The 23,066-nt window shown below is 46.6% G+C and overlaps 1 protein-coding gene across 3 annotated transcripts; it reads right to left on the bottom strand.

Moving 5' to 3' along the window:
- Nucleotides 1-1,075: 1,075 nt before the first annotated feature.
- Nucleotides 1,076-22,223, bottom strand: FLOT1 (flotillin 1). 3 transcript variants are annotated; one of them, XM_083356848.1, is made up of 13 exons: nucleotides 22,202-22,223; nucleotides 17,297-17,356; nucleotides 15,480-15,555; nucleotides 15,037-15,127; nucleotides 13,706-13,849; nucleotides 12,154-12,273; nucleotides 10,776-10,871; nucleotides 9,433-9,585; nucleotides 8,308-8,489; nucleotides 5,636-5,681; nucleotides 5,403-5,540; nucleotides 3,521-3,685; nucleotides 1,076-2,994 (listed from the first exon to the last, which is right to left on the bottom strand). In XM_083356848.1, exons 2-13 carry the CDS (start codon nucleotides 17,337-17,339, stop codon nucleotides 2,959-2,961), a joined length of 1,290 nt encoding a protein of 429 aa, XP_083212974.1. In that variant the 5' UTR covers nucleotides 17,340-17,356; nucleotides 22,202-22,223; the 3' UTR covers nucleotides 1,076-2,958. The 3 variants fall into 3 exon arrangements, with proteins under 3 accessions (XP_083212974.1, XP_083212973.1, XP_083212975.1); XM_083356847.1 differs by having other exon boundaries at nucleotides 22,088-22,202; XM_083356849.1 differs by having other exon boundaries at nucleotides 1,076-2,991; nucleotides 22,088-22,202.
- Nucleotides 22,224-23,066: the final 843 nt, after the last annotated feature.

The following is a 23,066-nucleotide window of genomic DNA, read 5'->3' as shown; positions in this document are numbered from 1 at the left end:
GTTGCATTTATTAATCAAAGGCTTCTTTTAATGGCTCAATCTGTATATTTTGCCATACACTGATTTACAAACAAGTGACTGCGTTCATACATACTGAACAAAAAACAAATGAAGCCATATTATGGCTTCACAGAATATGTGAAACCATCCACTAAACTAGCTAAATGATCTCTTATTACCCACAGTAAAAATCCCTGACTGCTCAACTTCTCTTTACATAACAGCTTGCATGGCTTTGACACTGAGAGAGATACCACTGTTGTGATTCAGGGTCAGCCTGTGGGTTCGGCAGTTGGGTCGGACGACTCAGAGGAGGAGGGGGGTGTTGAAGAGCTTGCTGAGGGGGTTGAAGATCTTGCTGATGAGAGCCTTCAGCCAGGCCCCTCCCACCTGGTCACGACAGAGACCCAGATGTGTGAGCCTGACAGTGTGGATGAAGATGACCCACAGCTGGCCCTGTTCAAGGACGCCCGACGCAGGAGGCAGTCAATCAGGAGTAAACAGAGGAAGGCAATGGGGCACCTCGGAAGGAGGCAGAGAGAAGCCACGCCCTGAACTGTTTAAAAGGGGAATGTGTGGGAGGGCTGGTTTGCTGAAGGCAACCGCTTGATTAGTTCCTGTTTCATAGCTCCTGTTTCATGGTTGGTGTCTTGTTTTGCTCTGTTTTATGTTACTAAATTTGGCAGGCTGAAATTCCAGCCTCTTGCCGTTTGTAAAGGGGTTGTGCCTGCCTTTTCTGCAGTGCCGGTAGCAGGCTGGTACAGAACAACCACTTGGGACTCCTACGTACTCATGGTTAGAGTCGGTTAGATGTAGTAGTTAAGATGCTGGCCTAGAAGCCAGGAAACTATGAGCTTCAATCCTGTCTTAGTCATGAAAGTAGGCTGGGTGACTTTGGGCCAGTCACTTTCTCTCAGCCCACCTCAACCCACCCCAGAGGGTTGTTGTTGTGAAGAATATAAAAAGCAGGAGTATTAGGTATGTTCTCTCCCTTCCCTTGACCATAAATGTGTGCTATAATAATAATCTCAAGCACCACTTGACCACCATTGGCATTGACAAAAATCACTACTGGTCAATTGCAAAAGGCAGCTTTACTTGGAACAGTTTACATTCTGTGATGATACCTTTAATATTAAACAACGTATGCCTATCCCAGGTCCTCGGGAAGAACTTGATAGGTGTATAATAATGCCAAGCCCAGTCTAACCATCTGGCTGACGGCGCAACCAACCATAATAATAATAATCACTCCAATTGCAACCCAAAGGAATGTTAAGATTATGCAGACAAAATTCATATATTGCATCTATACTGATAAAGCAGATTCACATGTAAAAACAGAAGCAGTGCAGTTTCCTCCATGTATTTTCTGTACTCACAGCAAGTATTTGTTAGGTTCAGATATTAAGATTGTGAAAACATGGACCAGAAAAGTGGAAATGGACACACAGAAGGGCTACCACAGGCATCAATCTTGGACTTTATTCTTAGTCAACGATCTCAGTAGCATTAAGGACGGATTGTCCTTCTCTTCAGACGAACATAGGCAAGGCACCATGCTGAGACACACAACACACACAAGCAAGCAGGCCAAACCCGGCATAAGTGAATTCAGAAGCACAGGTCCAGGGGTGATATTTAAGCCACTGTAGGAGGGCTACCGTCTGACCAAGTGTGCTTCATGAAGATGTGAGCAGATGGCCCCTGTAACAGTTTGGGACAATGAGCAAAGATGACAGCGTCAGAAGTCAGGGTACAAAACTGAAAAGCTTGGGGGAAAGAGTTCAAAAACTAAGTAACAAGCAGTGAAAATGAGGACCCTTCACCTTTCCCCCCTTTTAGGGAAATGATGATCTATAACTACTCCATTAGTTAAAACAGATATAAGGCACGTTCAGATGATGATTTTTAAGAAGAGATGAACATGCAAGCAGAAGAGACGAGGGATTTCCTGTCGCAGTGTCGATTTGTCTCTCTGGTAGGGAGACCTTTCTGATTGAATACAGGAAAGCTCCTACGGACACAGGCTCCCCCCCAAAAAGTGAGATTAAGGACTGGGAGTGTCCGGGTGGTGATGATGAGAGGACAGAAGAAAAAAAAGACAAAAGACCAAAAAAGAAGAGGTTTGCTAAGTAGAGGAATCTTAGCTATGCGTAGCACCAAACACTATGGCACAAACGGAGAAAATGTTGATCTATGTATCAAGCAAGTTGGGAAGGTTCAGATCAGGGGTGGGGAACGATGTCCCCTTTACCACTTGTGGACTTCAACTCCCAGAATTCCTGAACTGGCTCAGGAATTCTGGGAGTTGAAATCCACAAATCGTAAAAGGGCCACCCCTGGTTTAGATAAACAGAAGTGGGAAACCCCACACCTCACTAGGTTTTAATAAGGACTGTAAAACCGAATCCCTCTCTCTACGTAGGTGGCAACCCCTTAAGGAAACTCCTGAACAAAGCCCTTAAATGACTTTACCTTGACAGAAATCCCTGAAACAAAGCCACTGTCCAGCCTTTAAAAAAAAACAGATCTTGGATTTCACCTTCATCCTTACTCCATTCTTCCTTCCTTCCCAGCCTTTTTAGAAGTAGAGCCCATTAGATGCTTTAGGATAGGTTATTTTTTTTGGGGGGGGGGAGGAAAGAAATATCCAGTGGACAGCAGACTCCAGGCAGCGAAAACAGCATCCAGGAAAGGAACAAGGGGATCCTGTTTTACAAGGGATGGTGGAAATCAATACATTGCCAGGTCTACACTGTGACATCCCCAGCTGTCAGAGTGGCAACAGCGGAGTGACAAGACCTCAGCATTTGTGGATACTGATCAACATGCAACGATCTTGTCCATAATAAAGGTCTGGCATTCACAGGAGGGTGACGATAGGAGGAACGCTAAATATGGGTGCATATTGATGATGATCTCGGGATGTCCATTCTTTAAGACTTTTCCTTGTCCTCAGTTCATCCGTCCCGGTTTCTTCCGATTCATCTGCTGGAGAGACACACACCCACCCAAAAAAAAAAATATTAAAATTCAGTCATCACACCCGTGAACGTGGAGCCTTTCCCCACTGAAATATGCATTAGTTGTGTTTCTTTTAAGAGTTGGCTGGGGAATTCTGGGAATTGAAGGGCTCACATCTGCAGGGTGCTCAGATCGGGCAAGGCTGATTGAGATAGAATAGCCACTGCAATGTAGAAGTTCTGCGTATGCATAAGCAACCTGTGACATTCCAGATGTTGAAAAACTACAACTCCCAGCATCCCTAGGAAGCACAATCATTAAAGGTGAAATAACAACACCACTTTGGCTAATTAAGGAATGTTTCTTTTGTCTCCAACCGATTATTTTTCCTCCTTCCATACAGCCTGGATTTTGGGTTCTACTTGGTCCACTAAATATGGAATGGAAACCAGGATAGTTAACTACATATTTAATCTAGGTAGCTGCCACCGAGAAGGGCTTTATACTGGCTCCACCCCTTCCTCCCTACAGCTGAGCAATCCTTGAGCGATACCTGAGAGATGCTAATACCGGTCAGTTTCTCAACAGTGTCAGGCAGCTTATTCATGATTTCCAGCACTTCCCCAGTCATCTTCGCGGCACCCACATCTCCGTTTCCACTCGAAACCATGGTGATCTTACTCACGGAAGCCAACGGTTTGCTGATCTCTTCAGCTATCTGTGAAGGGAAGGTGGAGACAGAGTGTAGTCCAAGGAATCAGATAGCAAACTTGGATAGAGATTACGCTTCAAGTCCCCATTTGATCAGGAGAGCAGTGGATGACTTTGGGCTTCTCTCTCTGTCCAACCTACCTTACAAGGTGGTCGGAGTTTTAAAAAAAATTAGGGGAAATTCTAATTTAAGACTTTTCCAGTGCAAAATAGTACATAAAGGCAAAAAAAAAATAATATCACCATCAAAGGAACCATTTAGACCAGGGGTGTCAATTTCATTGAGGGCCGCATCAGCATTGCGGTTGCCCTCAGGGGGCCGGGTGGGTATGGCCAGGGTGGGCGTGGCCTACTGGGTGGGCGTGGCTAGAGTGTGTATGGCCTACTGGGTGGGCGTGGCCAGCTCTACATCGTTCACATCAAGGGTGCCTATGGGGGCCTGGGCAGGAGTGGGACAGATCTGAGGGTCTCTGGCAGAAGGAGGGTCTCTGGGCCAGGGCCAAGGCCGTGGGGGCCGTTCCCTCACTGTTTCCAGGGTGGCTTCGCGGGCCACATGAAACCACATCGCGGGCCGGATCTGGCCCCTGGGCCTTGTGTTTGACACGTCTGATTTAGACTAAGGATAGCTGCAAAAGGTCCACAACCGTATCCACCAGTTTTTCCGAATTGCAGGTAGTCCTCAACTTACATTTAGTGACCATTTGAACTTACGACGCCACTGGAAAAAAAGTGACTTGACTGTTTTTTATGACCACTGAAGCATCCCCAGTCATGTGATCAAAATTCAGATCCTTGGCAACTGGTTCATACTTATGACAGTTGCACTGTCCCAAGGTCATGTGATCACCTTTTGACACCTTCTGACCATCAAAGTCAATGGGGAAGCCAGATTCACTTAACAATCGTGTTGCTAAGTTAACAACTGCAGTGATTCACTTAATGGTGACAAGAAAGGTTGTAAAATGGGAAAAATTCACTTAATAACTATCTTGCTTAGCAACAGAAATTTTGGGCTCAATTGTGATCGCAAGTCGAAGACAGATAGTCCTCAGGTTATGACGTCAATTGCAAGCACACATTACTTGACCACATTGCTTAGTAACAGCAATCATGGTTGCTGTTGTAAACCCAAGACACTTCCTGCCTGGTTATTTTGTTGCAAATGTTTCATTACCCAAACTAGGTAACATCGTCGGTCTGCACAGAAGATGTTACCTAGTTTGGGTAATGAAACGTCTGCAAGAAAACAAGCAAGCTCAGAGAGCACCAAGGTCCCCTCATTTCAACCCTGAGCTACAAATACAAATATTCTCCTTTATCTATACGAGAAATAAGGGGCAGTTTTGTCCAATTAACAAGTCTCACTGTGATTTTGTTCAGATACCGCCTTCCTTCGATAGTACCACTCTTTTATGTCAAAGCCTTCAAGCCTTTGAGGGTGTAGCGGGACAAGGAAAGCACAATTAATGACATAATAGCCAGCCATCAATACCCTAATTAGCAACCAAAAGCTGTACACAACCAGGAACTATGTAGAACAGCCCAGTGCACACATTCTGGAGAAAGAGAGAGAGAAGTTCCCCGATGATGGGTTCCAGCACGAGCCCAAAATCTTAGAAGAATAAACCTCGGGTCTCAGTGACCAACATTACCCTGGGACCTTCATTCGTCAAAGCCTTCATCTCACTTCTTTTCTCCTTGGGATTACAGGAGGATGTGCTTACCTCCGGAAGCTTCTCCAGAAGCATGTCCACCAGGGCGACCTCTTGATACTGCTTAAAAGCTTCTGCTTTCTTAGACATCTGCTCAGCATCAGCCCGGGCCTTGGCCTCAACTGCGTAGGCCTGAGCCTCGCCCTTCACCTAAAAACGAAAACGGGATTTCAGGGTGAGCTGACTTCCCATCCACCTCTTTCTGCTCTTTGTCCCATGAGGTAGAGAAGAAGAAATGGGCTCACCCGGATGGCCTCTGCCTCCGCCTCTGCCTGCATGATCAGCTGCATCCTGTTTGGGAAGAAAACAGGGAGACGGTTACCCCTGTGGTCCAGCATCCAACAGCCATTTTTGGCCTTTCAAAATGGAGGGGAGGACCAGTAAGTGAGAGGGTGTGAGAGCAGCTTGAGGTGACAAAACTGGAGCAAGAAAAACAGGCTTATTATTTTAGGGCCCAGCATGGTGGTGGTGGTTGAAGTAGTAATAGACTTTGTCAACAATATACAGTACAGTACACAGTGAAACGAAACGACGTTTCCCCAGGACCAAGGTGCTACATCAGACGACACGAATGAAAAAAAAGAACAGAACACAAACTACACATAACTCTAAACTAAAACTTAAAAAAAACTACAAATACAAGTATTTATAGTTCCAGTTTCTTCGTGTTGAGAATTCTAATGGCTTGTAGGAAGAAACTGTTACACAATCTGGATGTCCGTGCCCGAATGCTCCTGTACCTCTTTCCAGATGGCAAAAGAGCGAAGAGTGTGTATGAGTGGTGTGTGTAATCAGCCACAATGTTTCTGGCTTTACGGATGCAACAACGTGTGATCTAAATATCCATGACAGAGGGAAGAGCAACCCCGATGATCTTCTCTGCCATCCTCACTATTCGCTGTAGGGTTTTGCGATCCGAAACGGCGCAGTTTCCAAACCAGGCAGTAATGCAACTGCTCAGGGTGCTCTCAATAGTCCCTCTGTAGAAGATTGTGAGGATGTGTGGTGGAAGCTGTGACTTCCTCAGTTTCCTCAGAAAGTAAAGATGCTGGTGGGCCTTCCTTGTTTTGGAACAGGTGTTGAGGGACCAAGTGAGATTCTCCGCCAAGTGAACACCAAGAAATAACCATCCCTGGTTTGCAACTGGAGAGTTAGTTGCAGGAAATCAAAAAGGATTCTATGCATGGAGGCCAGAAGGTTTCTCTGCACCAAACAGCAAAAGAAATGTCTGTGGAGGCAACTGGATTGTTTTTTTTTCCCCTCAGAAAAAAACACAACTACCTTCCTCCAGGAAAAAAACAGTGCGGTGGCCTTTTGACTAAGCACCTCTGAAACAAAGGGTGGGAGATGTTATGGGCTGCCAATTGTAGAACGGGACCGAATGGTGTTCTATCTAAAGGATGAAAGTTAGACCTCTTTGAAGTTAGAAAAATTAGCGGCCTAGCGGTGAAGGCGCTCGCCTCCAACTTGGAAGGCTGAGTGTTCAATTCTAGGTAGTGGCATATGTTTATCTCCTAGGGTGCGAAGAAAATGTATTGCTGCGAACTCCACGTGGCATCAGGAAGGGCATCCGCCCAGTAAATACTCAGCTCCATTCGGTCACCCTGACTCTATCCCAAACAGGGACTACAGGATTGTGAAAAGGGAATTTTGAAGTTAGAAAAAGTATCTCAGCAAGAATGCTGTGGTAGCTGTCTTCCTGACACACTGCATTGCTGTGCAGGAATCCTGAGATGTGTGACTGAAAATTAAGCCTTCAGCCATGCAAGCCCTCCTTAAATGAATTCTCAAATGGTACAGTCCCAATTCTCAAATGGTTCAATCCAAGGATGGTTTTGCCATAGATCAGCTCCCTGCATAGCCCAAACACATCAGCACTTTGTATGACGAGATATTTTTGAATTCTACTTTCAGATTATGCACATGTGAATGGGGAGTACAGGTAGTCCTTGTCTTATGACCAGTCGTTTAATGGCCATTTAAAGCTCGGAAGACCTACCTCTGAGGTGCTTACAACCTGGATTTGAAGTACTGACAGTTACCCATCCCCACCCTCCGAATTATGTGACTGTACTTCAGGAGTCCAACAATCAGGGCACATTTATGGTTGTTTGCAGAGTCTTGTGGTCACCTGACTGCATTTTAAGACAGTTTTGCCAAAAAGTAAAATTTACTTTGGGCTTTTGGTAAAACTGCACCTGTTGCGAATCACTGGCTTGCTTAATGACCAGGCAGGTTCCATTATGGTCATAACTCGAGGATCATCTGTATTATTTTTGTGGAGATTCATTCCATTATTTAACCCTCCAGCTTTACTCTAAAGAAGGGTTCCCCATCCTGTGGGCCACAGCCTACTACCAGACTGAGGCCTATTGTCCACCGGGCCACGTGAGTGGCTGGTCGAAGCACATGCGCACAGCCCTGTTTGCGTGGCCTCAAGCACTGTGGGCGTTTGTGGCCCCACTCATGCGAGCATTGTGGGTACTTGTGGACCCACTCATGTGAGTGCTCACAGTGCCCACTCATGTGAGTGCTCACAGTGCCCACTCATGTGAGTGCTCACAGTGCTCACTCATGTGAATACTAACGTCCCCACTTGTTCACGCATTCGTGTCACCATGGGCAGCCCCATTTTGGGAACTCATGTCACCATATCACGAGCACTTGTGGCCCCACTCACGTCAGTACTCACGGCCCCACTCATGTGAGCAACAGGGCACATGCATTCACCCCTTCACACACAAAACCATCCCTTGTTTCCCCCTTCCCCCTGCCGCCAACCCCGAAATATTGGGGAACTCTGCTCTAAAGGGGTACAGCCAGTTCCCTCCTTGAAAAGTGCTCTTCTGTGGTGAATAAGAGAAGATTCCGGATAGGAAGGAAAAAGAGGGGAATAGGGGAGCCTTGATGCCCGTGCCTTTCAGCCTCGGCTAATTTCTCCAACCGGTAACGCTCTGCTTCAGCTGGTTTCTTGACCCTCGCCTCCAGCTCACGTTCCTTACGGGTCATCTCCTGTTCCTGGATCTGAATCTGCTGGGTTCGCTCCACCACCAAGACCTGCATCTTCTCCTCTTCAATTTTCTGCTTGGTCTTGGCCACCTGCATGAGGGATAAAGAAGGGTTCGGAAACTCCCTAGTGAACCTAGTTCATGGCCCAAAATGTCAACATCTGGCAAATTTAGAGTTGATGCTTATGCTGTACAGCAGAGATTCTGGGTGGGGAATTCTGGGAGTTGAAGTCGCCAAGGTTGGACATCTCTGCTCTAAATCAGAGGTCCCCAATCTATGGGCCACGGTCCACTACCGGGCTGTGGTCTCTTGGTCGCGTGAGTAGCTGGGCAGTACGCGAGCAAGTGTGCATGCTCACCCCGCTCGTGCTGTTGCCACAAGTGTGTGGGAGGTGGCAGTTCCGCTACTATTGTGTGGGCGGCAGCACTGCCACGAACCTTGCCCTAGGGGTGACAGTGCCGCAATCAGCAGATGGGCAGAGGTGCACTACACGCAGGTGGCAGCATCGACACAAACCTTGTGTGGGCAGCGGCAGGGCTGCTGCAGCATGAGCCTCGCATGGGAACGGCAGTCCAAGCCTCACGCCAGGGCAGTGGCATGAACTTTGTGCCAGGATGGCATTGCTGCGGGCTGTGGCACGATTCTTGTGCCGTGGGCAGCACTGCTGCAGGCTGCAGCGTGATCACTGTGCTTGTGGTAGCATCGCTGCGATCCTGGCGGCTGCCGCGCCACAAGCCTTACACAGGTGCTGTCACTGAGAGCCTTGTGTGCAGGCTCGCAGCCTGTTTGTATGTGCGCACGCACAGGTGGCCACATTCATGTTTACATGTGCGCATGTAAGGCGCTTGCCCCTCCCTTGGGCCGCCAATCCCAAAAGGTTGGACATCTCTGCTCTAGTCTAGATGAAGGATGTGGACAGGCCCAGGGATAAGAACCACCAATATTTTTCTACGCATGTTTCCTTTGCGAATAAAACAAGCTACAACATATTCCAGCATATTCCCCTTGACTGGCTGAACGGTGAGTGACTCACCTGGAGCTGATAGGCCAAGTCAGATTCTGCTTTCCGTGTGTTCACCTCGATATCGTAAGTAGCCTTCTTCAGCTCGTAATCTCGGTGGGCTTTGGCCATCTCAATATCATTCAAGAACTGAGCAGACAATTTCTCTTGCTTGGCCTTTGCTTCCTAGAGGAGGAAAGATGGAAGAACTCAAGAGGCAAGGCCCGACATGAAGAGAGAGGCAAAAACTTTAGCGGTGGTGCAAAAGCTTTGGTCATCAAAGGAGGTTTGATTAAAAAAAAGTTTCTCAAATTCCGTTTGACTCCTAGTGATTTTATGGGCAAGTCTGTTTCGGATTGTTGATACTATTGGGAAATCATTTGGCAGTTGCTGCCTTCCTTTCTTCAGCTCTGGGGTCCCCCATCCAATTAATACCCAGATCTGAACTTGCTTAGAATCATAGGGCATAAAGGGACCTTGGAGGCAGGAGACCTTATTCCAGACATGTCAAACACAAGGCCCGGGGGCCGGATCCAGCCCGCGAAGTGGTTTCATGCGGCCCGCGAAGCCATCCTGGAAACAGTGAGGGAACGGCCCCCACTGCCTTGGCCCTGGCCCAGAGACCCTCTTTCTGCCAGAGACCCTCAGATCTGTCCCACTCCTGCCCAGGCCCCCATAGGCACCCTTGATGCCAACGATGTAGAGCTGGCCATGCCCACCCAGTAGGCCATACGCACTCTAGCCACGCCCATCCAGTAGGCCACGCCTGCCCTGGCCACACCCCCCTGCCCCCCTGAGGGCAATCGCAATGCTGATGCGGCCCTCAATGAAATTGAGTTTGACACCCCTGCCTTATTCCCCATAGGCACCCACAGAGAGGGCCTCCTCAGGGTGCCTCCTGTCAAGGAATGTCGACTGGTGGCCCCCAGGGGGAGGGCCTTCTCTGTGGGTGCTCCGGCGTTATGGAACCAACTGCCGGTCGAGCTCCGGATGGCATCAGACCTCCGATCCTTCCGTCGCGGGTTGAAGACCCATTTATTTGAACTAGCGGGTCTGGCCTGATGGGGGTACTTGGGTTTTTTATTGGTTTGTTTTAGTATTCTGGTTTTAACTTGGGCATTAATTTAATTATTTTTTAATGTTTGTATTGGTGCTTATATTTATGCCCTGTGAACCGCCCTGAGTCCCTTTGGGAGAAGGGCGGTATAAAAATCTCAATAAATTAAATTAAATTAAATTAAATTAATTCCATGCTGGACAAATGGGGCTATCCAATCTGTTCTTAAAAACCTCCAGCCATCTCTAAAACAAGGTAGATGACCACACAGGCAGAGTCCATCTCAACTCTGTCCTTCCACAGTGGCCTGAGAGTTCACCTTGATGCCAGAGTCCCTCTTGGCTTCGGCTTCTCCAATCCTGGCATCCTTCTGTACCTGAGCAGTTCGGGCTTTCCCCAGAGAATGAAGATAATCCTACAATTGACAAGAAGGGGGGGGGGATGGTCAAGAAAAGCAATCCAAAAACCTAGCATCAAGAAAATGCCCGTTTTGGAAACAAAATCTGATAATGTTGAATTCTGATTTTTCTTCTTCCTTCTTCTTGAGTTATTGAACAGTTGCAGAATGGACCGACTCTAGGCAGTGGGGAGACCCGGGTTCTAATCCTCCCTCAAACATGGAAATTCCCAGTACTAATCGTTCTCTCTCGGCCCAACCTACCAATACGTATGCTACCTTGATTTTCTGAAGTGGAAAACAAATGTGGAAATGATGGTTGCAGCAACAAAAACCTATGTTAAGCCCAGGAAACCAAGAAAACAACTCAAATTTGGCTTCATCTTATTTCACTATAGCAGTGATGGCGAACCTTTTAGAGACAGAGTGCCCAAACTGCAACCCAAGACCCACTTATGTATCGTCGAGTGCTGGGTAATGTGTGGCCCGTTGGGTGGGTGTGGCTGTGTTGGGAATGGCAGACTGTGTGAGGCTAAAAAGTTAAACCAATTCCAACTTTGCGAGATCTTTTTTTTCCCTGCGAGAAGTTGAAATTGATTGATTGAACCTTTTTTTTTTTTTGCACACGGCGGCGGAGGCCTAAAGTGAAAAGGTTTTATAAAACCCAGCTGAAGGCCTAGGACTGGGGCGACGGTGCGCGTGCCCACAGAGAGGGCTCTGTGTGCCACCTGTGGCATGCGGGCCAATAGGTTCGCCACCATGGCACTATAGGAAAGGAAAACTTTCAAGATTTTGTTACTATAGCTCAGGGGTCTTCAAACGTGGTCCTTTTATGACTTGTGGACTTCAACTCCCAAAATTCCTCAGCCAGGCACGCTGGCTGAGGAATTCTGGGAGTTGAAGTCCACAAGTCATAAAAGGGCCAAGTTTGAAGATCCCTGCTGTAGCCTTTACCATAAACTAGACTTCCAGTCAAACGTATAGAAATGTATTTCTTCACCTGACCAACCTTGGAGAAGTGACAGATATAAATCCAATCGGTCAATAAATGTGCTCAGCCCCAAACTTGGTTGTTAGGAACTCTATGTCATCTTTTCATTAACAAGAGGAAAAAAAAAGTGGATCAAGCAATTCCATCTGGCGATGGGACAAGCTGATGATGATGGTCTTCTGTTTCTATTGTTGAAAGATTGTGAATCGGACTTCCTTAGCCATCTCCTGCCTAAGGTATCCCTACGATCAGGCGTTCTCAGCGATAAGGGACAGTAATTTGCTTCAACACAAGACAGCACATGTGCACCTGGTCATCGTGGATATCCTTGAGGGTATAACTGACCACACTGATCCCCATGTTGACTAGGTCCGACGAGGCCACCTTGAAGACCTGCTCTGAAAACTTCTGACGGTCCTTGTAGATCTCCTGTTTAACAAAGGGACGTAACCACGTCAGGACCAAGCAGAGACTCTGACCACCAGTTTTTAAGCCCATAAGCAAAGTAGCGTCAGCTTTTCTTTTTATCTTATACCCCGGGGTTGTGTCTTTGTTTGTGAACTCTCAAAGCAGCCTTTCTTCACTGAACCCTCTCCATGGGGGTTGGGCTCCCAAGGCCCCACTGTCCCATGGCTAATGGAAATCATAATTTAGTGCAGGATTGTCTACAGCAGGGATCTTCAAACTTCGCCCTTTGATGACTTGCGGACTTCAACTCCCAGAATTCCTCAGCCAGTGTCCCTGGCTGAGGAATTCTGGGAGTTGAAGTTCGCAAGTCATCAAAGGGCCAAGTTTGAAGACCCCTGGTCTACAGGGAGGGGAACAAAACAGACAAGAGGAGGGTCACAACCATGCTATCAAAAGCCCATCCCTTGTTAATGTGTCTTGTGAAAAAGGGGTGAGGTTATAATCACATGGTCGTGGTTGCCACAACTTTTTTGGCACCCTCTTTCGGATAGGTAAAGGGTTCCCCCGCACATGCGTGCTAGTCGTTTCCAACTCTAGGGGCCGGTGCTCATCTCCGTTTCAAAGCCGAAGAGCCAGCGCTTGTCCGAGGACGTCTCCGTGGTCATGTGGTCGGCACAACTAGATGCCAAAGGCGCACGGAACGCTGTTACCTTCCCACCGGAGTGGTCCCTATTTTTCTACTTGCATTTTTACGTGCTTTCGAACTGCTAGGTTGGCAGAAGCTGGGACAAGTAACAGGCGCTCACTCTGTTATGCGGCACTTGGGATTCAACACGCCAAACTGCCGACCTTCTGATCGACAAGCTCAGCATCCTAACCCACTGAGCCACCGCGTCCCTTTACTTTTGGATATCCCTGATTTAATTCAATTGGATACCGAACTGTTGAAAAGCTAGATTAAACTAACAGCCCAGTGTACACAACTGGAGACAAAACATCCTAAGCTTTTAAGAATAACAGAGTTGGAAGGGACCTTGAAGGTCTTCTAACCCAACCCCCTGCTCAAGCAAGAAAGCTTATACCAGGGGTAGGCAACCTTGGCTCTTTTATGACTCGTGGACTTCAACTCCCAGAATTGCTGGGAGTTGAAGTCCTGCTGGCTCAGGAATTCTGGGAGTTGAAGTCCACGAGTCATAAAAGAGCCAAGGTTGCCTACCCCTGGCCTATACCATTTTAGACAAATGGCTGTCTAATCTCTTGTTAAAAATCTCTTAGAGATGGAGCACCCACAACTTCTGGAGGCAAGCCATTCCACTGATTTAATTGTTTTCACTTTCACGAAATGTCTCCTCAGTTCTAGATTGCTTCTCTCCTTGATTAGTTTCCACCTCACCTCACCCATTCTTCAACCAGCGGCGACATCACACACCCACACTCCCACAAGCAACCTTACCTCCACTGTCATATGGGCCATGATGGCTCTCTGATGCCCCTCCAGGGTCTCCAGAGCAATGTGGGTAATTTCTGATTCAGTCTTGCCCAGGAACATTTGGCAAGCGGCTGCCAGCATCTCCTTGTTCTGGCCCTGGATCTTCACCTAGGTGAGAAAGATGGTGTAGAAAGTGAAAGCAGGAAGGATGGGAAGTAGCCCCTGCTTATATCTCACCCTCGACATGGGGTTTGTCAGACTAAGAGGGAGTTTCTCTTCCGAGCAGTTGATGGTCCTCTCCGTCCCAGAAGAGAGTTCCATCAAATCAAATCAAGTAACTGCTAAGTTTGTAAAGCCGCCCTGAGTCTTCGGAGAAGGGCGGGATATAAATGGAATTAAAATAAATAAATAAAATAAATAAATGTTGATTTGTCTGGCATGGGGATTCTGCCCTGGGCAGAATGTTGAAGACCTTTGAGAGACCCCAACCTTTTGGGCACCAGGGACTGGTTCCATGGAGAAAGACCAGTGGTTTGCAGACTGCCTGCATCTCACCGATGGGGCTTCGCTTGTTTGCCTGGCCCAGTTTCCGACATGCCCTAGATCGGTGCCAGTCCACAGACCAGGGGTTAGGAACCCCTGCTCTAAGGTCCCTCCGACTTTATGCAGGTACTCCTCAGCTTATGTCCAGTTATTTAATGACTAGTCAAAATTAAGACAGAGCTCCCTGTGGGAACTTAGGACCTGGATTCAAAATTCCCAGGGATTTGTGACCACACTTTAGGCATTCAACGATCAGGCTGTTTGTAGCGTCTTGTGGTTAAATGGCCGCATTTTACAAATTTTGCCCCAAACTGGCATTTACGGTACTTCCAGTTTTTGGCAAAACCAGACCATAGCAAATCTCTGGTTCACTTAATGTCCGCTGCAAAAAAAAAAAGTTGCAAAATCAAGTCGTTCATGTGAGCAATCTGATTTACAACTGTCCTGAGTTATGACTGTGATGGGAAGGTTCCTTCACAGTCGTTAACTCAAGGGCTACCTATATTGTGTGATTACAGGTCCTACAGGAGAAGGGCGGTATATAAGTCCAATAAATGAATGAATGAATGAATGAATGAATGAGTGAATGAATGTTGGGCACAAATGATGCACCGTTGGATGCATTTTGCACAAGGTAGCAAAGTGGAAGGTAATAAATCATTTCGGGAATGGCCGAAATGTTAACTGCAAGCCACCAAAGGAATTAAAAAATAAAATAAAATGAATGCAGTTGGGATTGTAATCCTGCTTTTCCCCAGCAGTAGGTTGCTTTATACAATATCCTTCAGTGTATTGCTGGGAAAAAAAATCACCTGTGCGATGCCAGTGACTGAAATGGGGACTCCATGTCGGGTGTATACTTTCTCACTCTTCACATTTAGGGTCAGGGTGTTAAGTGAGATCCTATAATAGCAGGAAGAAAAGGGTTAATGCACACATAAGCTACACATCCATCAGCTTCTAACAAAAATGTCACCCTGTACTTCTATCAGTCAACTCAACAGGGCAAATAGAGCAATCTTCTATTCCGTTTGAAACCCAGTAAGGTTATTGTTTGAAGGACACCAACGTGGCTGAACGGCTCAATATCTTTCCAATCCTGGCTGATCTCAGAAGCTAAGGGCCAGCCCTGGTTACCATTTGGATGGGCAACTGAAATGACACTCAAGGGGATACCTTTGCTCAGTTAAAAGAGTGGCCAAGCCTTGGTGAGATCCTGGGTGCTTTTAAATATAGCCTCTGCAGAAAGATTTACCTCTGGATCTGTTGTATGCACGGTACCACAAACACACGGCCACCAGCAATCATCACTGGGGGGCTGCGGCAAAAACCTAGAGAAAGTAATAAAACAGTGCAGAATCTGCCCAGGCCAATCAGATCCCTCAGTCAGCCCGGTCGATCAGATTGCCGGGTCAAATGTTCATTATATTATCATCATCATCACCACCACCATCATTATTAATCGCACAGTCGGCCAGATGTTCAGCCTGGATTTGGCATTTTTGTCTACCTATTGAGTCCTTACCAAGGACCTGGGATAGGCAGATGTGGATGTTTGATGGTATTACAGATATCATTGCAGGATGGAAGCAGTTCCTAGTAAGGCTGCCTTTTGCAATTGACTAATGGTGAATTTCTCAATGCCAATGGTGTTCAAGTGGTGCTCCAGTTGTTTTGGGATTGCACCTAAGGCGCCTATTACTATTGGTACTACCCTTGCTTGCCTTTGCCACAGTCTTTCTATTTCTATATTGTTATTGTTGTTGTTATTATTATTATTATTACTATCTGATAATAAAAAACAAAAATAGAAGAGTATTTAGTAGTAAGGGAAGCTGTTCATTACTGGGGGAAAATGAAAAAAAAAGTTCAATTAAAGGAAGAACAGAATGGAATACAGGTAGTCCTTGACTTACAACCATTTGTTTCGTGACCATTTGAAGTGACAACAGCACTGAAAAAAAATGATAGATGATTGGTCCTCACAATAACAACCATTGCAGCATCTCCGTGGTCATGTGATCAAAAGGTAGGCATTTTGTAAAAGGCTGGTATATGACAGTTGCAGCACCCCGGAGTCATGTGATCAACACTTACCACCTTCCCAAGCGATTTATAACAAGCAAAAACCATGATTTACTTAATGACTGCACGACTCACTTAACAACCGCAGTGGTTTGCTTAATAACTGTGGCAAAAAGGTCGTGAAAACTGGGCACGACTCACCTAAGAACCACCCTGCTTAGCAATTGTTGCTGTAAGTTGAGGACTACCTGTATACTAAAAAGACTGCTGAGCAAGAGCATCCAATAGTACAGGATTTTTTTTTAATAGATCCCCTGTGAAATGCTTTGGCTTCTGTTCCAAAAATCTGCTTTAGAAAGTGTAGGGTCATGATCCTAACACTCTTCTGTAAACTCTTTAAAGCAGCTACGTCTTTTCCTGCACATCCCTATAACAAGCTTGAGTCTGTGCTCTAATGCAGCAGCCCCCAAAGCTTTTGGGCAACAGGGACCGCTTCCGTGGAGAGAGGCATTTCCGTGGACCGGACCGGATGGGGCTTCATTTATTTGCGTGGACCGGTTTCTGGCGTGCTGCAGACCGATGCCGGTACATGAACTGGGGGTTGGGAGACTCCTGCTCTAATGGCTGTGCAGCCAAAATATAATTGTTGGGAAACAATTTGCTAAGCACATTGATTTGTGCTTTAGATTGTAAGCCGCCCTGAGTCTTCAGAGAAGGGCGGGATATAAATGGGATTAAAAATAAAACAACAGGAAGCAGGCACAGTCAAGGGGAAAGCCCGTGCTGGAGTTTTTAATTGCGAAAATAAAAATACAGAATGCCTAAAAGAAAGTGAGGAGAAAACAATATCTCCAAATGAAGTCCTAAAGCAGAAACTTCACCTGAACAGCCCAAAGGTGGTTGAATGTGCAGAGTGATCCATGCATTCTGTATCGTGGCTAGTTTGAGCAAAGGCACACTGCCACATTTTCTTGCCGCTCTGAAGGCTGATCTGATCAGATTAAAAAAAAAAAGCTAAGAAAGAGGAACAGAAATTGGAGCACTTACCTGAGACAACCATGGCTTCATTGGGGCCACAGGTAAAGAACATCTTGGCGCTTAGGGAGTCTGGGGAAGGAACAGGAAACGGAGGTTTTCAGAATAGCAGAACCTTGGAGGTCTTCTAGTCCAACCCCCTTGCTCAAGCAGCAGACCCTATACCAGTGATGGCGAACCTTTTAGAGACCGAGTGCCCAAACTACAACCCAAAACCCACTTATGTATCGTCGGGTGCCAGGTGGGCATGGCTGCGATGATAAGGGCAGACTGGTTGGGACTAAAAAGTTCAATCGATCGATTAATTCCAACTTTGCGAGATCTTTTTTTTTCCCTGTGAGAAGTTGAAATTGATTGATTGATTGAATCTTTTTTTTTTTTTGCACACGGCGGTGGAGGCCTAAAGCGAAAAGGTTTTATAAAACCCAGCTGAAGGCCTAGGACGACGGTGCGCGTGCCCACAGAAAGGGCTCTGCGTGCCTGCCACCTTTGGCACGTGTGCCATAGGTTCACCACCACGGCCCTGTACCATTTCAGACAAATGGCTCTCCAATCTCTTCTTAAGAACCTCTGCTGATGGAGCACCCACAACATCCGGAGCCTCTACTGATTAATTGTTTTAACTTGCCAGGAAATCTCCCCCTTTTTTCTAGGTTGGTTGTCTCCTTCCATTGTTTTTTGTCCCGCCTTCAGGTGCTCTGGAGAATGGGTTGACTCCCCCTTCTTTGAGGCAGCCCCTCAAATATTGGAAAGCTGCTATGACTTCACCCTCCAGTCCTTCTTTTCATTAAGCTACACATACCCAGTTCCAGCAAACGTCCTTCATATGTTTTAGCCTTCAGTCCCCTAAATCCTCTTTGCTGCTCATATTTCATGTCTTATCTCGTATCTGGCCTGTTTCCCCTGTTGTGATGCATCTTGCTTGCATCAGGGTGGGGCAATATGAAGCCCTCCAGATGTTGCTGAATTCCCAGATGTCCAATAGTGGGAGATACAATTCACTCCGGACTAGAAGGTTTTTTTCCCATCCTCATCCAGAATTAAAATACACTACATCCCTTTGAGCAGGGTCCGCAGGATTGTCTGGGACACAACACATCCTCTTCAAGACCTGTTTTCCTTGTTACCTTCTGGGAGGAGGCTTCGTGGTATCCGAAGCATAACATCCAGATTCAGTCACAGTTTCGTTTCCTACAGTATTAACCTTGTGAAATCTAAAACTTCCTCTTTCCGTTATGTATTCAGGATGGACAGCGATTCATATTTATATCTTATTTATACATAAGGGTGTAGGTATGTACGTATGCTGTACATAGCATGTTATATGTGTGTTAGGTATGTGTACACTTTGAGAGGAAGCAACTAAATTTCATTTTTAATGTGCCAATATTCCCAGAGTAAAAAATGACAATAAAGGCTATCTATCTACACACACACACACACACACACACACACACACACACACACACACACTCACCATTAATCTTCCCCAGTCAAATTAAGCAGATTCAGTCCAAGGAATCAATGAACTACCCAATGGTTAAATCTGCAGGCAAGCTTGCAAGGCAAATAGAGTCCTTAAAATCCAACTCAGCTTTGGACTCAGAAGAGGGGACAACTACCGCTCGATCCTAGAACACCAACTTTGCATGCAGAAAGTCTCACATCCATTTCCAACATCTCCAGTTAGAGTATGAAAAGATCCTTGCAGGAAACACCAAAGAGTTCTTACGAATGAAGAATTCTTGATAATCTACTGAAGGTGATGAAGCCACCAATGCCAACAAAGCTGGTCACTGAGCTTGATGATCTAACCCAGGAATTTTGACAACTTCCAAATATATGGATTCCAACTCCCAGAATGTCGCACAATCCACACATCTGGAAGTCGTCAAGAATTGGGAAATCCTGGTGTAGCCGAAACTGCTTGTTTCTGTGAAGATTCACATAGCACCTTCCTCAACCAGGTGCCCTCTAGATGTGCTAAGTCCACCCTCTCATTTTCCATTTGAACTGTAACTGTAACACAAACACACCTGAAGGGCAGCTGACTGAAAGAATCTCCTTTAAAGATCAGATTGCAAATCTGGCAATCAAAACAAAACTTTGCTTGAATGAGAGTTTGTCCATTGCTGCTGAACTTTTACTGCAGGGATCTCCAAACCTGGCAACTTTTAAAACCTGTAGACTTCAACTCTCAGAATTCCTTAACCCGTCACGCTGGCTGAGGAATTCTGAGAGTTGGTCTACATGCTGGCTGAGGAATTCTGGGACTTGAAGTCCACAAATCTTAAAGTTGCCAAGTTGGAGAGCCCTGTTCTATTGCAATGCATATAGCCAGAGATGAGTTATGGGTTTCTCTGTGTCGGTCCATTATTATTTCTGACCCGAGAACCTTTTTCAATCTGCAGGAGACTGGGATCATACATTATAGTAACCCAACAGATGGCTGGTTTGTTCTTAGCTTACATCTGATGGCTGAGCTATGCAATTTTGTATGAACTAGGACAGGGGTAGGCAACCTTGGCTCTTTTATGGCTGATGGACTTCCAACTCCCAGAATTCCTGAGCTAGCATGGCTGAGCTTGGAAACCTCTCCCTTTCTCCTCAGCATGGCTGGCTTCTTCTTCTTCTTCTTCTTCTTCTTCTTCTTCTTCTTCTTCTTCTTCTTCTTCTTCTTCTTCTTCTTCTTCTTCTTCTTATTATTATTATTATTATTATTATTATTATTATTATTATTATTATTCTCCGCACCTGGTGGCCACCATTCTACAAGAACACTTGTTAAATGTCAGTGCAATAGATATTCATTTCTAACACATCCTATGAGCGGTGTTTCTCAAGCTTTAAAATGTTGTTGTTTTTTTAACTGCCAGAAATCCCCAGCCAGCATGGGCTGGCTGAAGAATTCTGGGAGTTGAAGTCCACAAATCTTAAAAGTCACTAAGGTTCAGAAACCGTGACCTAGAGCAGAGGTAGGCAACCTTGGCTCTTTTATGACTTGTGGACTTCAACTCCCAGAATTCCTGAGCCAGCATGGCTCAGCTTGGAAACCTCTCCCTTTCCCCTCAGCATGGCTGGCTCAGGAATTCTGGGAGTTGAAGTCCACGAGTCATAAAAGAGCCAAGGTTGCCTACCCCTGACCTAGGGTTTTAGTGTTTTGAAGGTTAGGTTATTTTACAATATTGGATGATTATAGAATGTTGAATGTTACATAAAATACAGGTAGTCCTTGACTTATAACAATTCATTTAGCACCTGTCTGAAGTTACAGTCGCGTAGAAAAAAGTGACTTATGAACAGTTTTCACACTTTATGACCACTGCATGGTCATATGATCAAAATTTGGGTGCTTGGCAACTGCCATGTATTTATGATATCCCGTGGTCATGTGATCACCACTTGTACCCTTCCCATATGGCTTCCGACAAGCAAAGTCAACAGGGGAAGCCAGATTCGCTTAATGACCGCATGGTTCAATTAACAAATGGAGTGAGTCACTTAACAACTGTGGCAATAAAGGTTGTAAAATGGGGCACATTTAACCACCTTGCTTAGCAACAAAAATTTTGGGCTCAGTTATGGTTGTAAGTTGAGGTCTACCTGCAGTGCTTTTTTTGTAAAAGAAAAAGGTGCCAGAACTCACACATGTCATACAACCCACCTTACCTACCCTACAAGGTTCCATCCAAAAAAGGTGCCGGAACTCCGTTCTGAGCATTCTATGACAAAAAAAGCCCTGTCTACCTTGTAATGTGCATCGCCCAGAACTTTTGCAGTGGGTGAAATATGCATTTATACATAAAGTGGAAGGGATCAGAGAGGTCACCTAGTCCAACCCCCTTCTCAGGACCAGATTCTCTGAAAGGAAACCATCCAGCACCGTTATTCTAAGCAGAGCATTTCAATGCTCAATAGCTCTAATTCCTCCTAATTCCCCAGATTCCCATGCCTTTTAATTGCCATCCACCGCCGCTCCCCATCCTGCGTTGCTTTTCGACGTATATTTTTTCTAAGTACGCCAATCACGGCAGAGGCTATTCCTCCCACCCACCCAGCCCCCACCCACCCCGGCAAATCCCATCCCAACAACCTGGAGCCATTTTCCAAAGGAAAATGTAAATTTAGCCGCGGGCTGTTTAGATGAAAACCAGAGCTGTGAGCTTTTCTAAGGCGGGCAGATGACGAGGACTAGCTCAGTTAATTCAAAAAGACAAGAAGAGGAAGATGATCCAGGGCATTTCCACCCTACGGGATGACGGCAACTTCCACACCCTGTGTAGTGTGGAATTTTTCACTGGCAACGTGAAGCTTTTTTCTATGGCAACCTGGAAGCGTTTCTTTCCTAGGGGACGCACTGGCCTCCCGGCGGCTTAACGATGCGTTATAGTCCAGGGGTCTTCAAACTTGGCCCTTTTATGACTTGTGGACTTCAACTCCCAGAATTCCTCAGCCAGCAAAGCTGGCTGAGGAATTCTGGGAGTTGAAGTCCACAAGTCATAAAAGGGCCAAGTTTGAAGACCCCTCCCTGTATTATACATTCGCTGAGGACGCAGCCCGAGCAAAACCCCTCCTCTCCGGAAAAACAAAGGCAGAAGCAGGCCTCTTATTTATGTGCATTTCGCAAAAAAGCGCAAGGAGAGCGAGTAGGAAACCCCCTCCCTCCCCCGCAAAAAACAACAACAACAACAAAACAACAACAACCCGGGGGTTGCGTGCTATCCTGAACACGGCGCCCGCTTTTTCCCTCCCTTGCACGCTTGCTGGTTCGTGCAATCCCTTTCCCGGCTTCCCGGGCCCTACCTGCCTTCCCAGCACCCGCGCCCGCTCGCCTTCTGCTCCAAACAGGCGCCCTCCCTCCCCCCGCGCTTCCTTCCGACGCCGCGCCTTTCCCGGCAGCCCTCGCTGGCGGCTCACTTTCGTTTTTCCACCGGCGCAGCGCCTGCTGGAGGCGGCCGCGCGTCGGAAGCGCCGCTGATCGCTGGAAGGGAGCGAAGGCGACGCCTCGCTCTTCCGCCCGCGCTCGCCTGCCTGCCATTGGCTGGCAGGCCGCTGAGTCCTCCGCTGGGCGGAACGGCGCAGGTCCACACCTGGACTACGGTATCCGGTTTTGGTCACCACGATGTAAAAAAGATGCTGAGAATCTAGAAAGGGTACAGAGAGAAGAGCAACAAAGATGATTGGGGGTTGTTGTTGTTGTTAGTTGCGAAGTCGTGTCCGACCCATCGCGACCCTATGGACAATGTTCCTCCAGGCCTTCCTGTCCTCTACCATCTTCTGGAGTCCATCTAAGCTCACGCCGACTGCTTCAGTGACTCCATCCAGCCACCTCCTTCTCTGTCGTCCCCTTCTTCTCTTGCCCTCAATCTTTACCAGCATTAGGCTCTTCTCCAGTGAGTCCTTCCTTCTCATTAGGTGGCCATGTTTGGGGGACTGGAGGCTAAAACATATTGCTGGAATTGGGGATGTGTAGTTTAATGAAGAGAAGGGCGAGGGGGGACATGATAGCAGTGTTCCAATATCTCAGGGGCCGCCACAAAGAAGAGGGAATCAAGCTATTCTCCAAAGCACCAGAAGGCAGGACAAGAAGCAACGGATGGAAACTAGTCAAGGAGAGAAGCAACCTAGAACTAAGGAGAAACTTCCTGACAGTCAGAACAATTAACCAGTGGAACAACCTGCCTCCAGAAATGGTGAATGCTCCAACACTGGAGGTTTTTAAGAAGATACTGGCCAGCCATTTGTCTGAAATGGTATAGGGTTTCCTGCCTGAGCAGGGGGT

The sequence above is a fragment of the Vipera ursinii genome (genome assembly GCF_947247035.1).
Source record: "Vipera ursinii genome assembly, chromosome: 2".
In the NCBI taxonomy this organism is placed as follows: domain Eukaryota; kingdom Metazoa; phylum Chordata; class Lepidosauria; order Squamata; family Viperidae; genus Vipera; species Vipera ursinii.
This window is presented reverse-complemented; position numbering and strand designations above follow the sequence as displayed.

Coding starts and splice junctions, on each gene's coding strand:
- FLOT1 (XM_083356848.1), bottom strand. CDS start 17,339: ATGTTCTTTACCTGTGGCCCCAATGAAGCCATGGTTGTCTCAG. Junction 13,850..15,036: donor CAGTCACTGGCATCGCACAG/GTGATTTTTTTT, acceptor TTTCTCACCTAG/GTGAAGATCCAGGGCCAGAA. Junction 12,274..13,705: donor TGGCCCATATGACAGTGGAG/GTAAGGTTGCTT, acceptor TTTGTTAAACAG/GAGATCTACAAGGACCGTCA.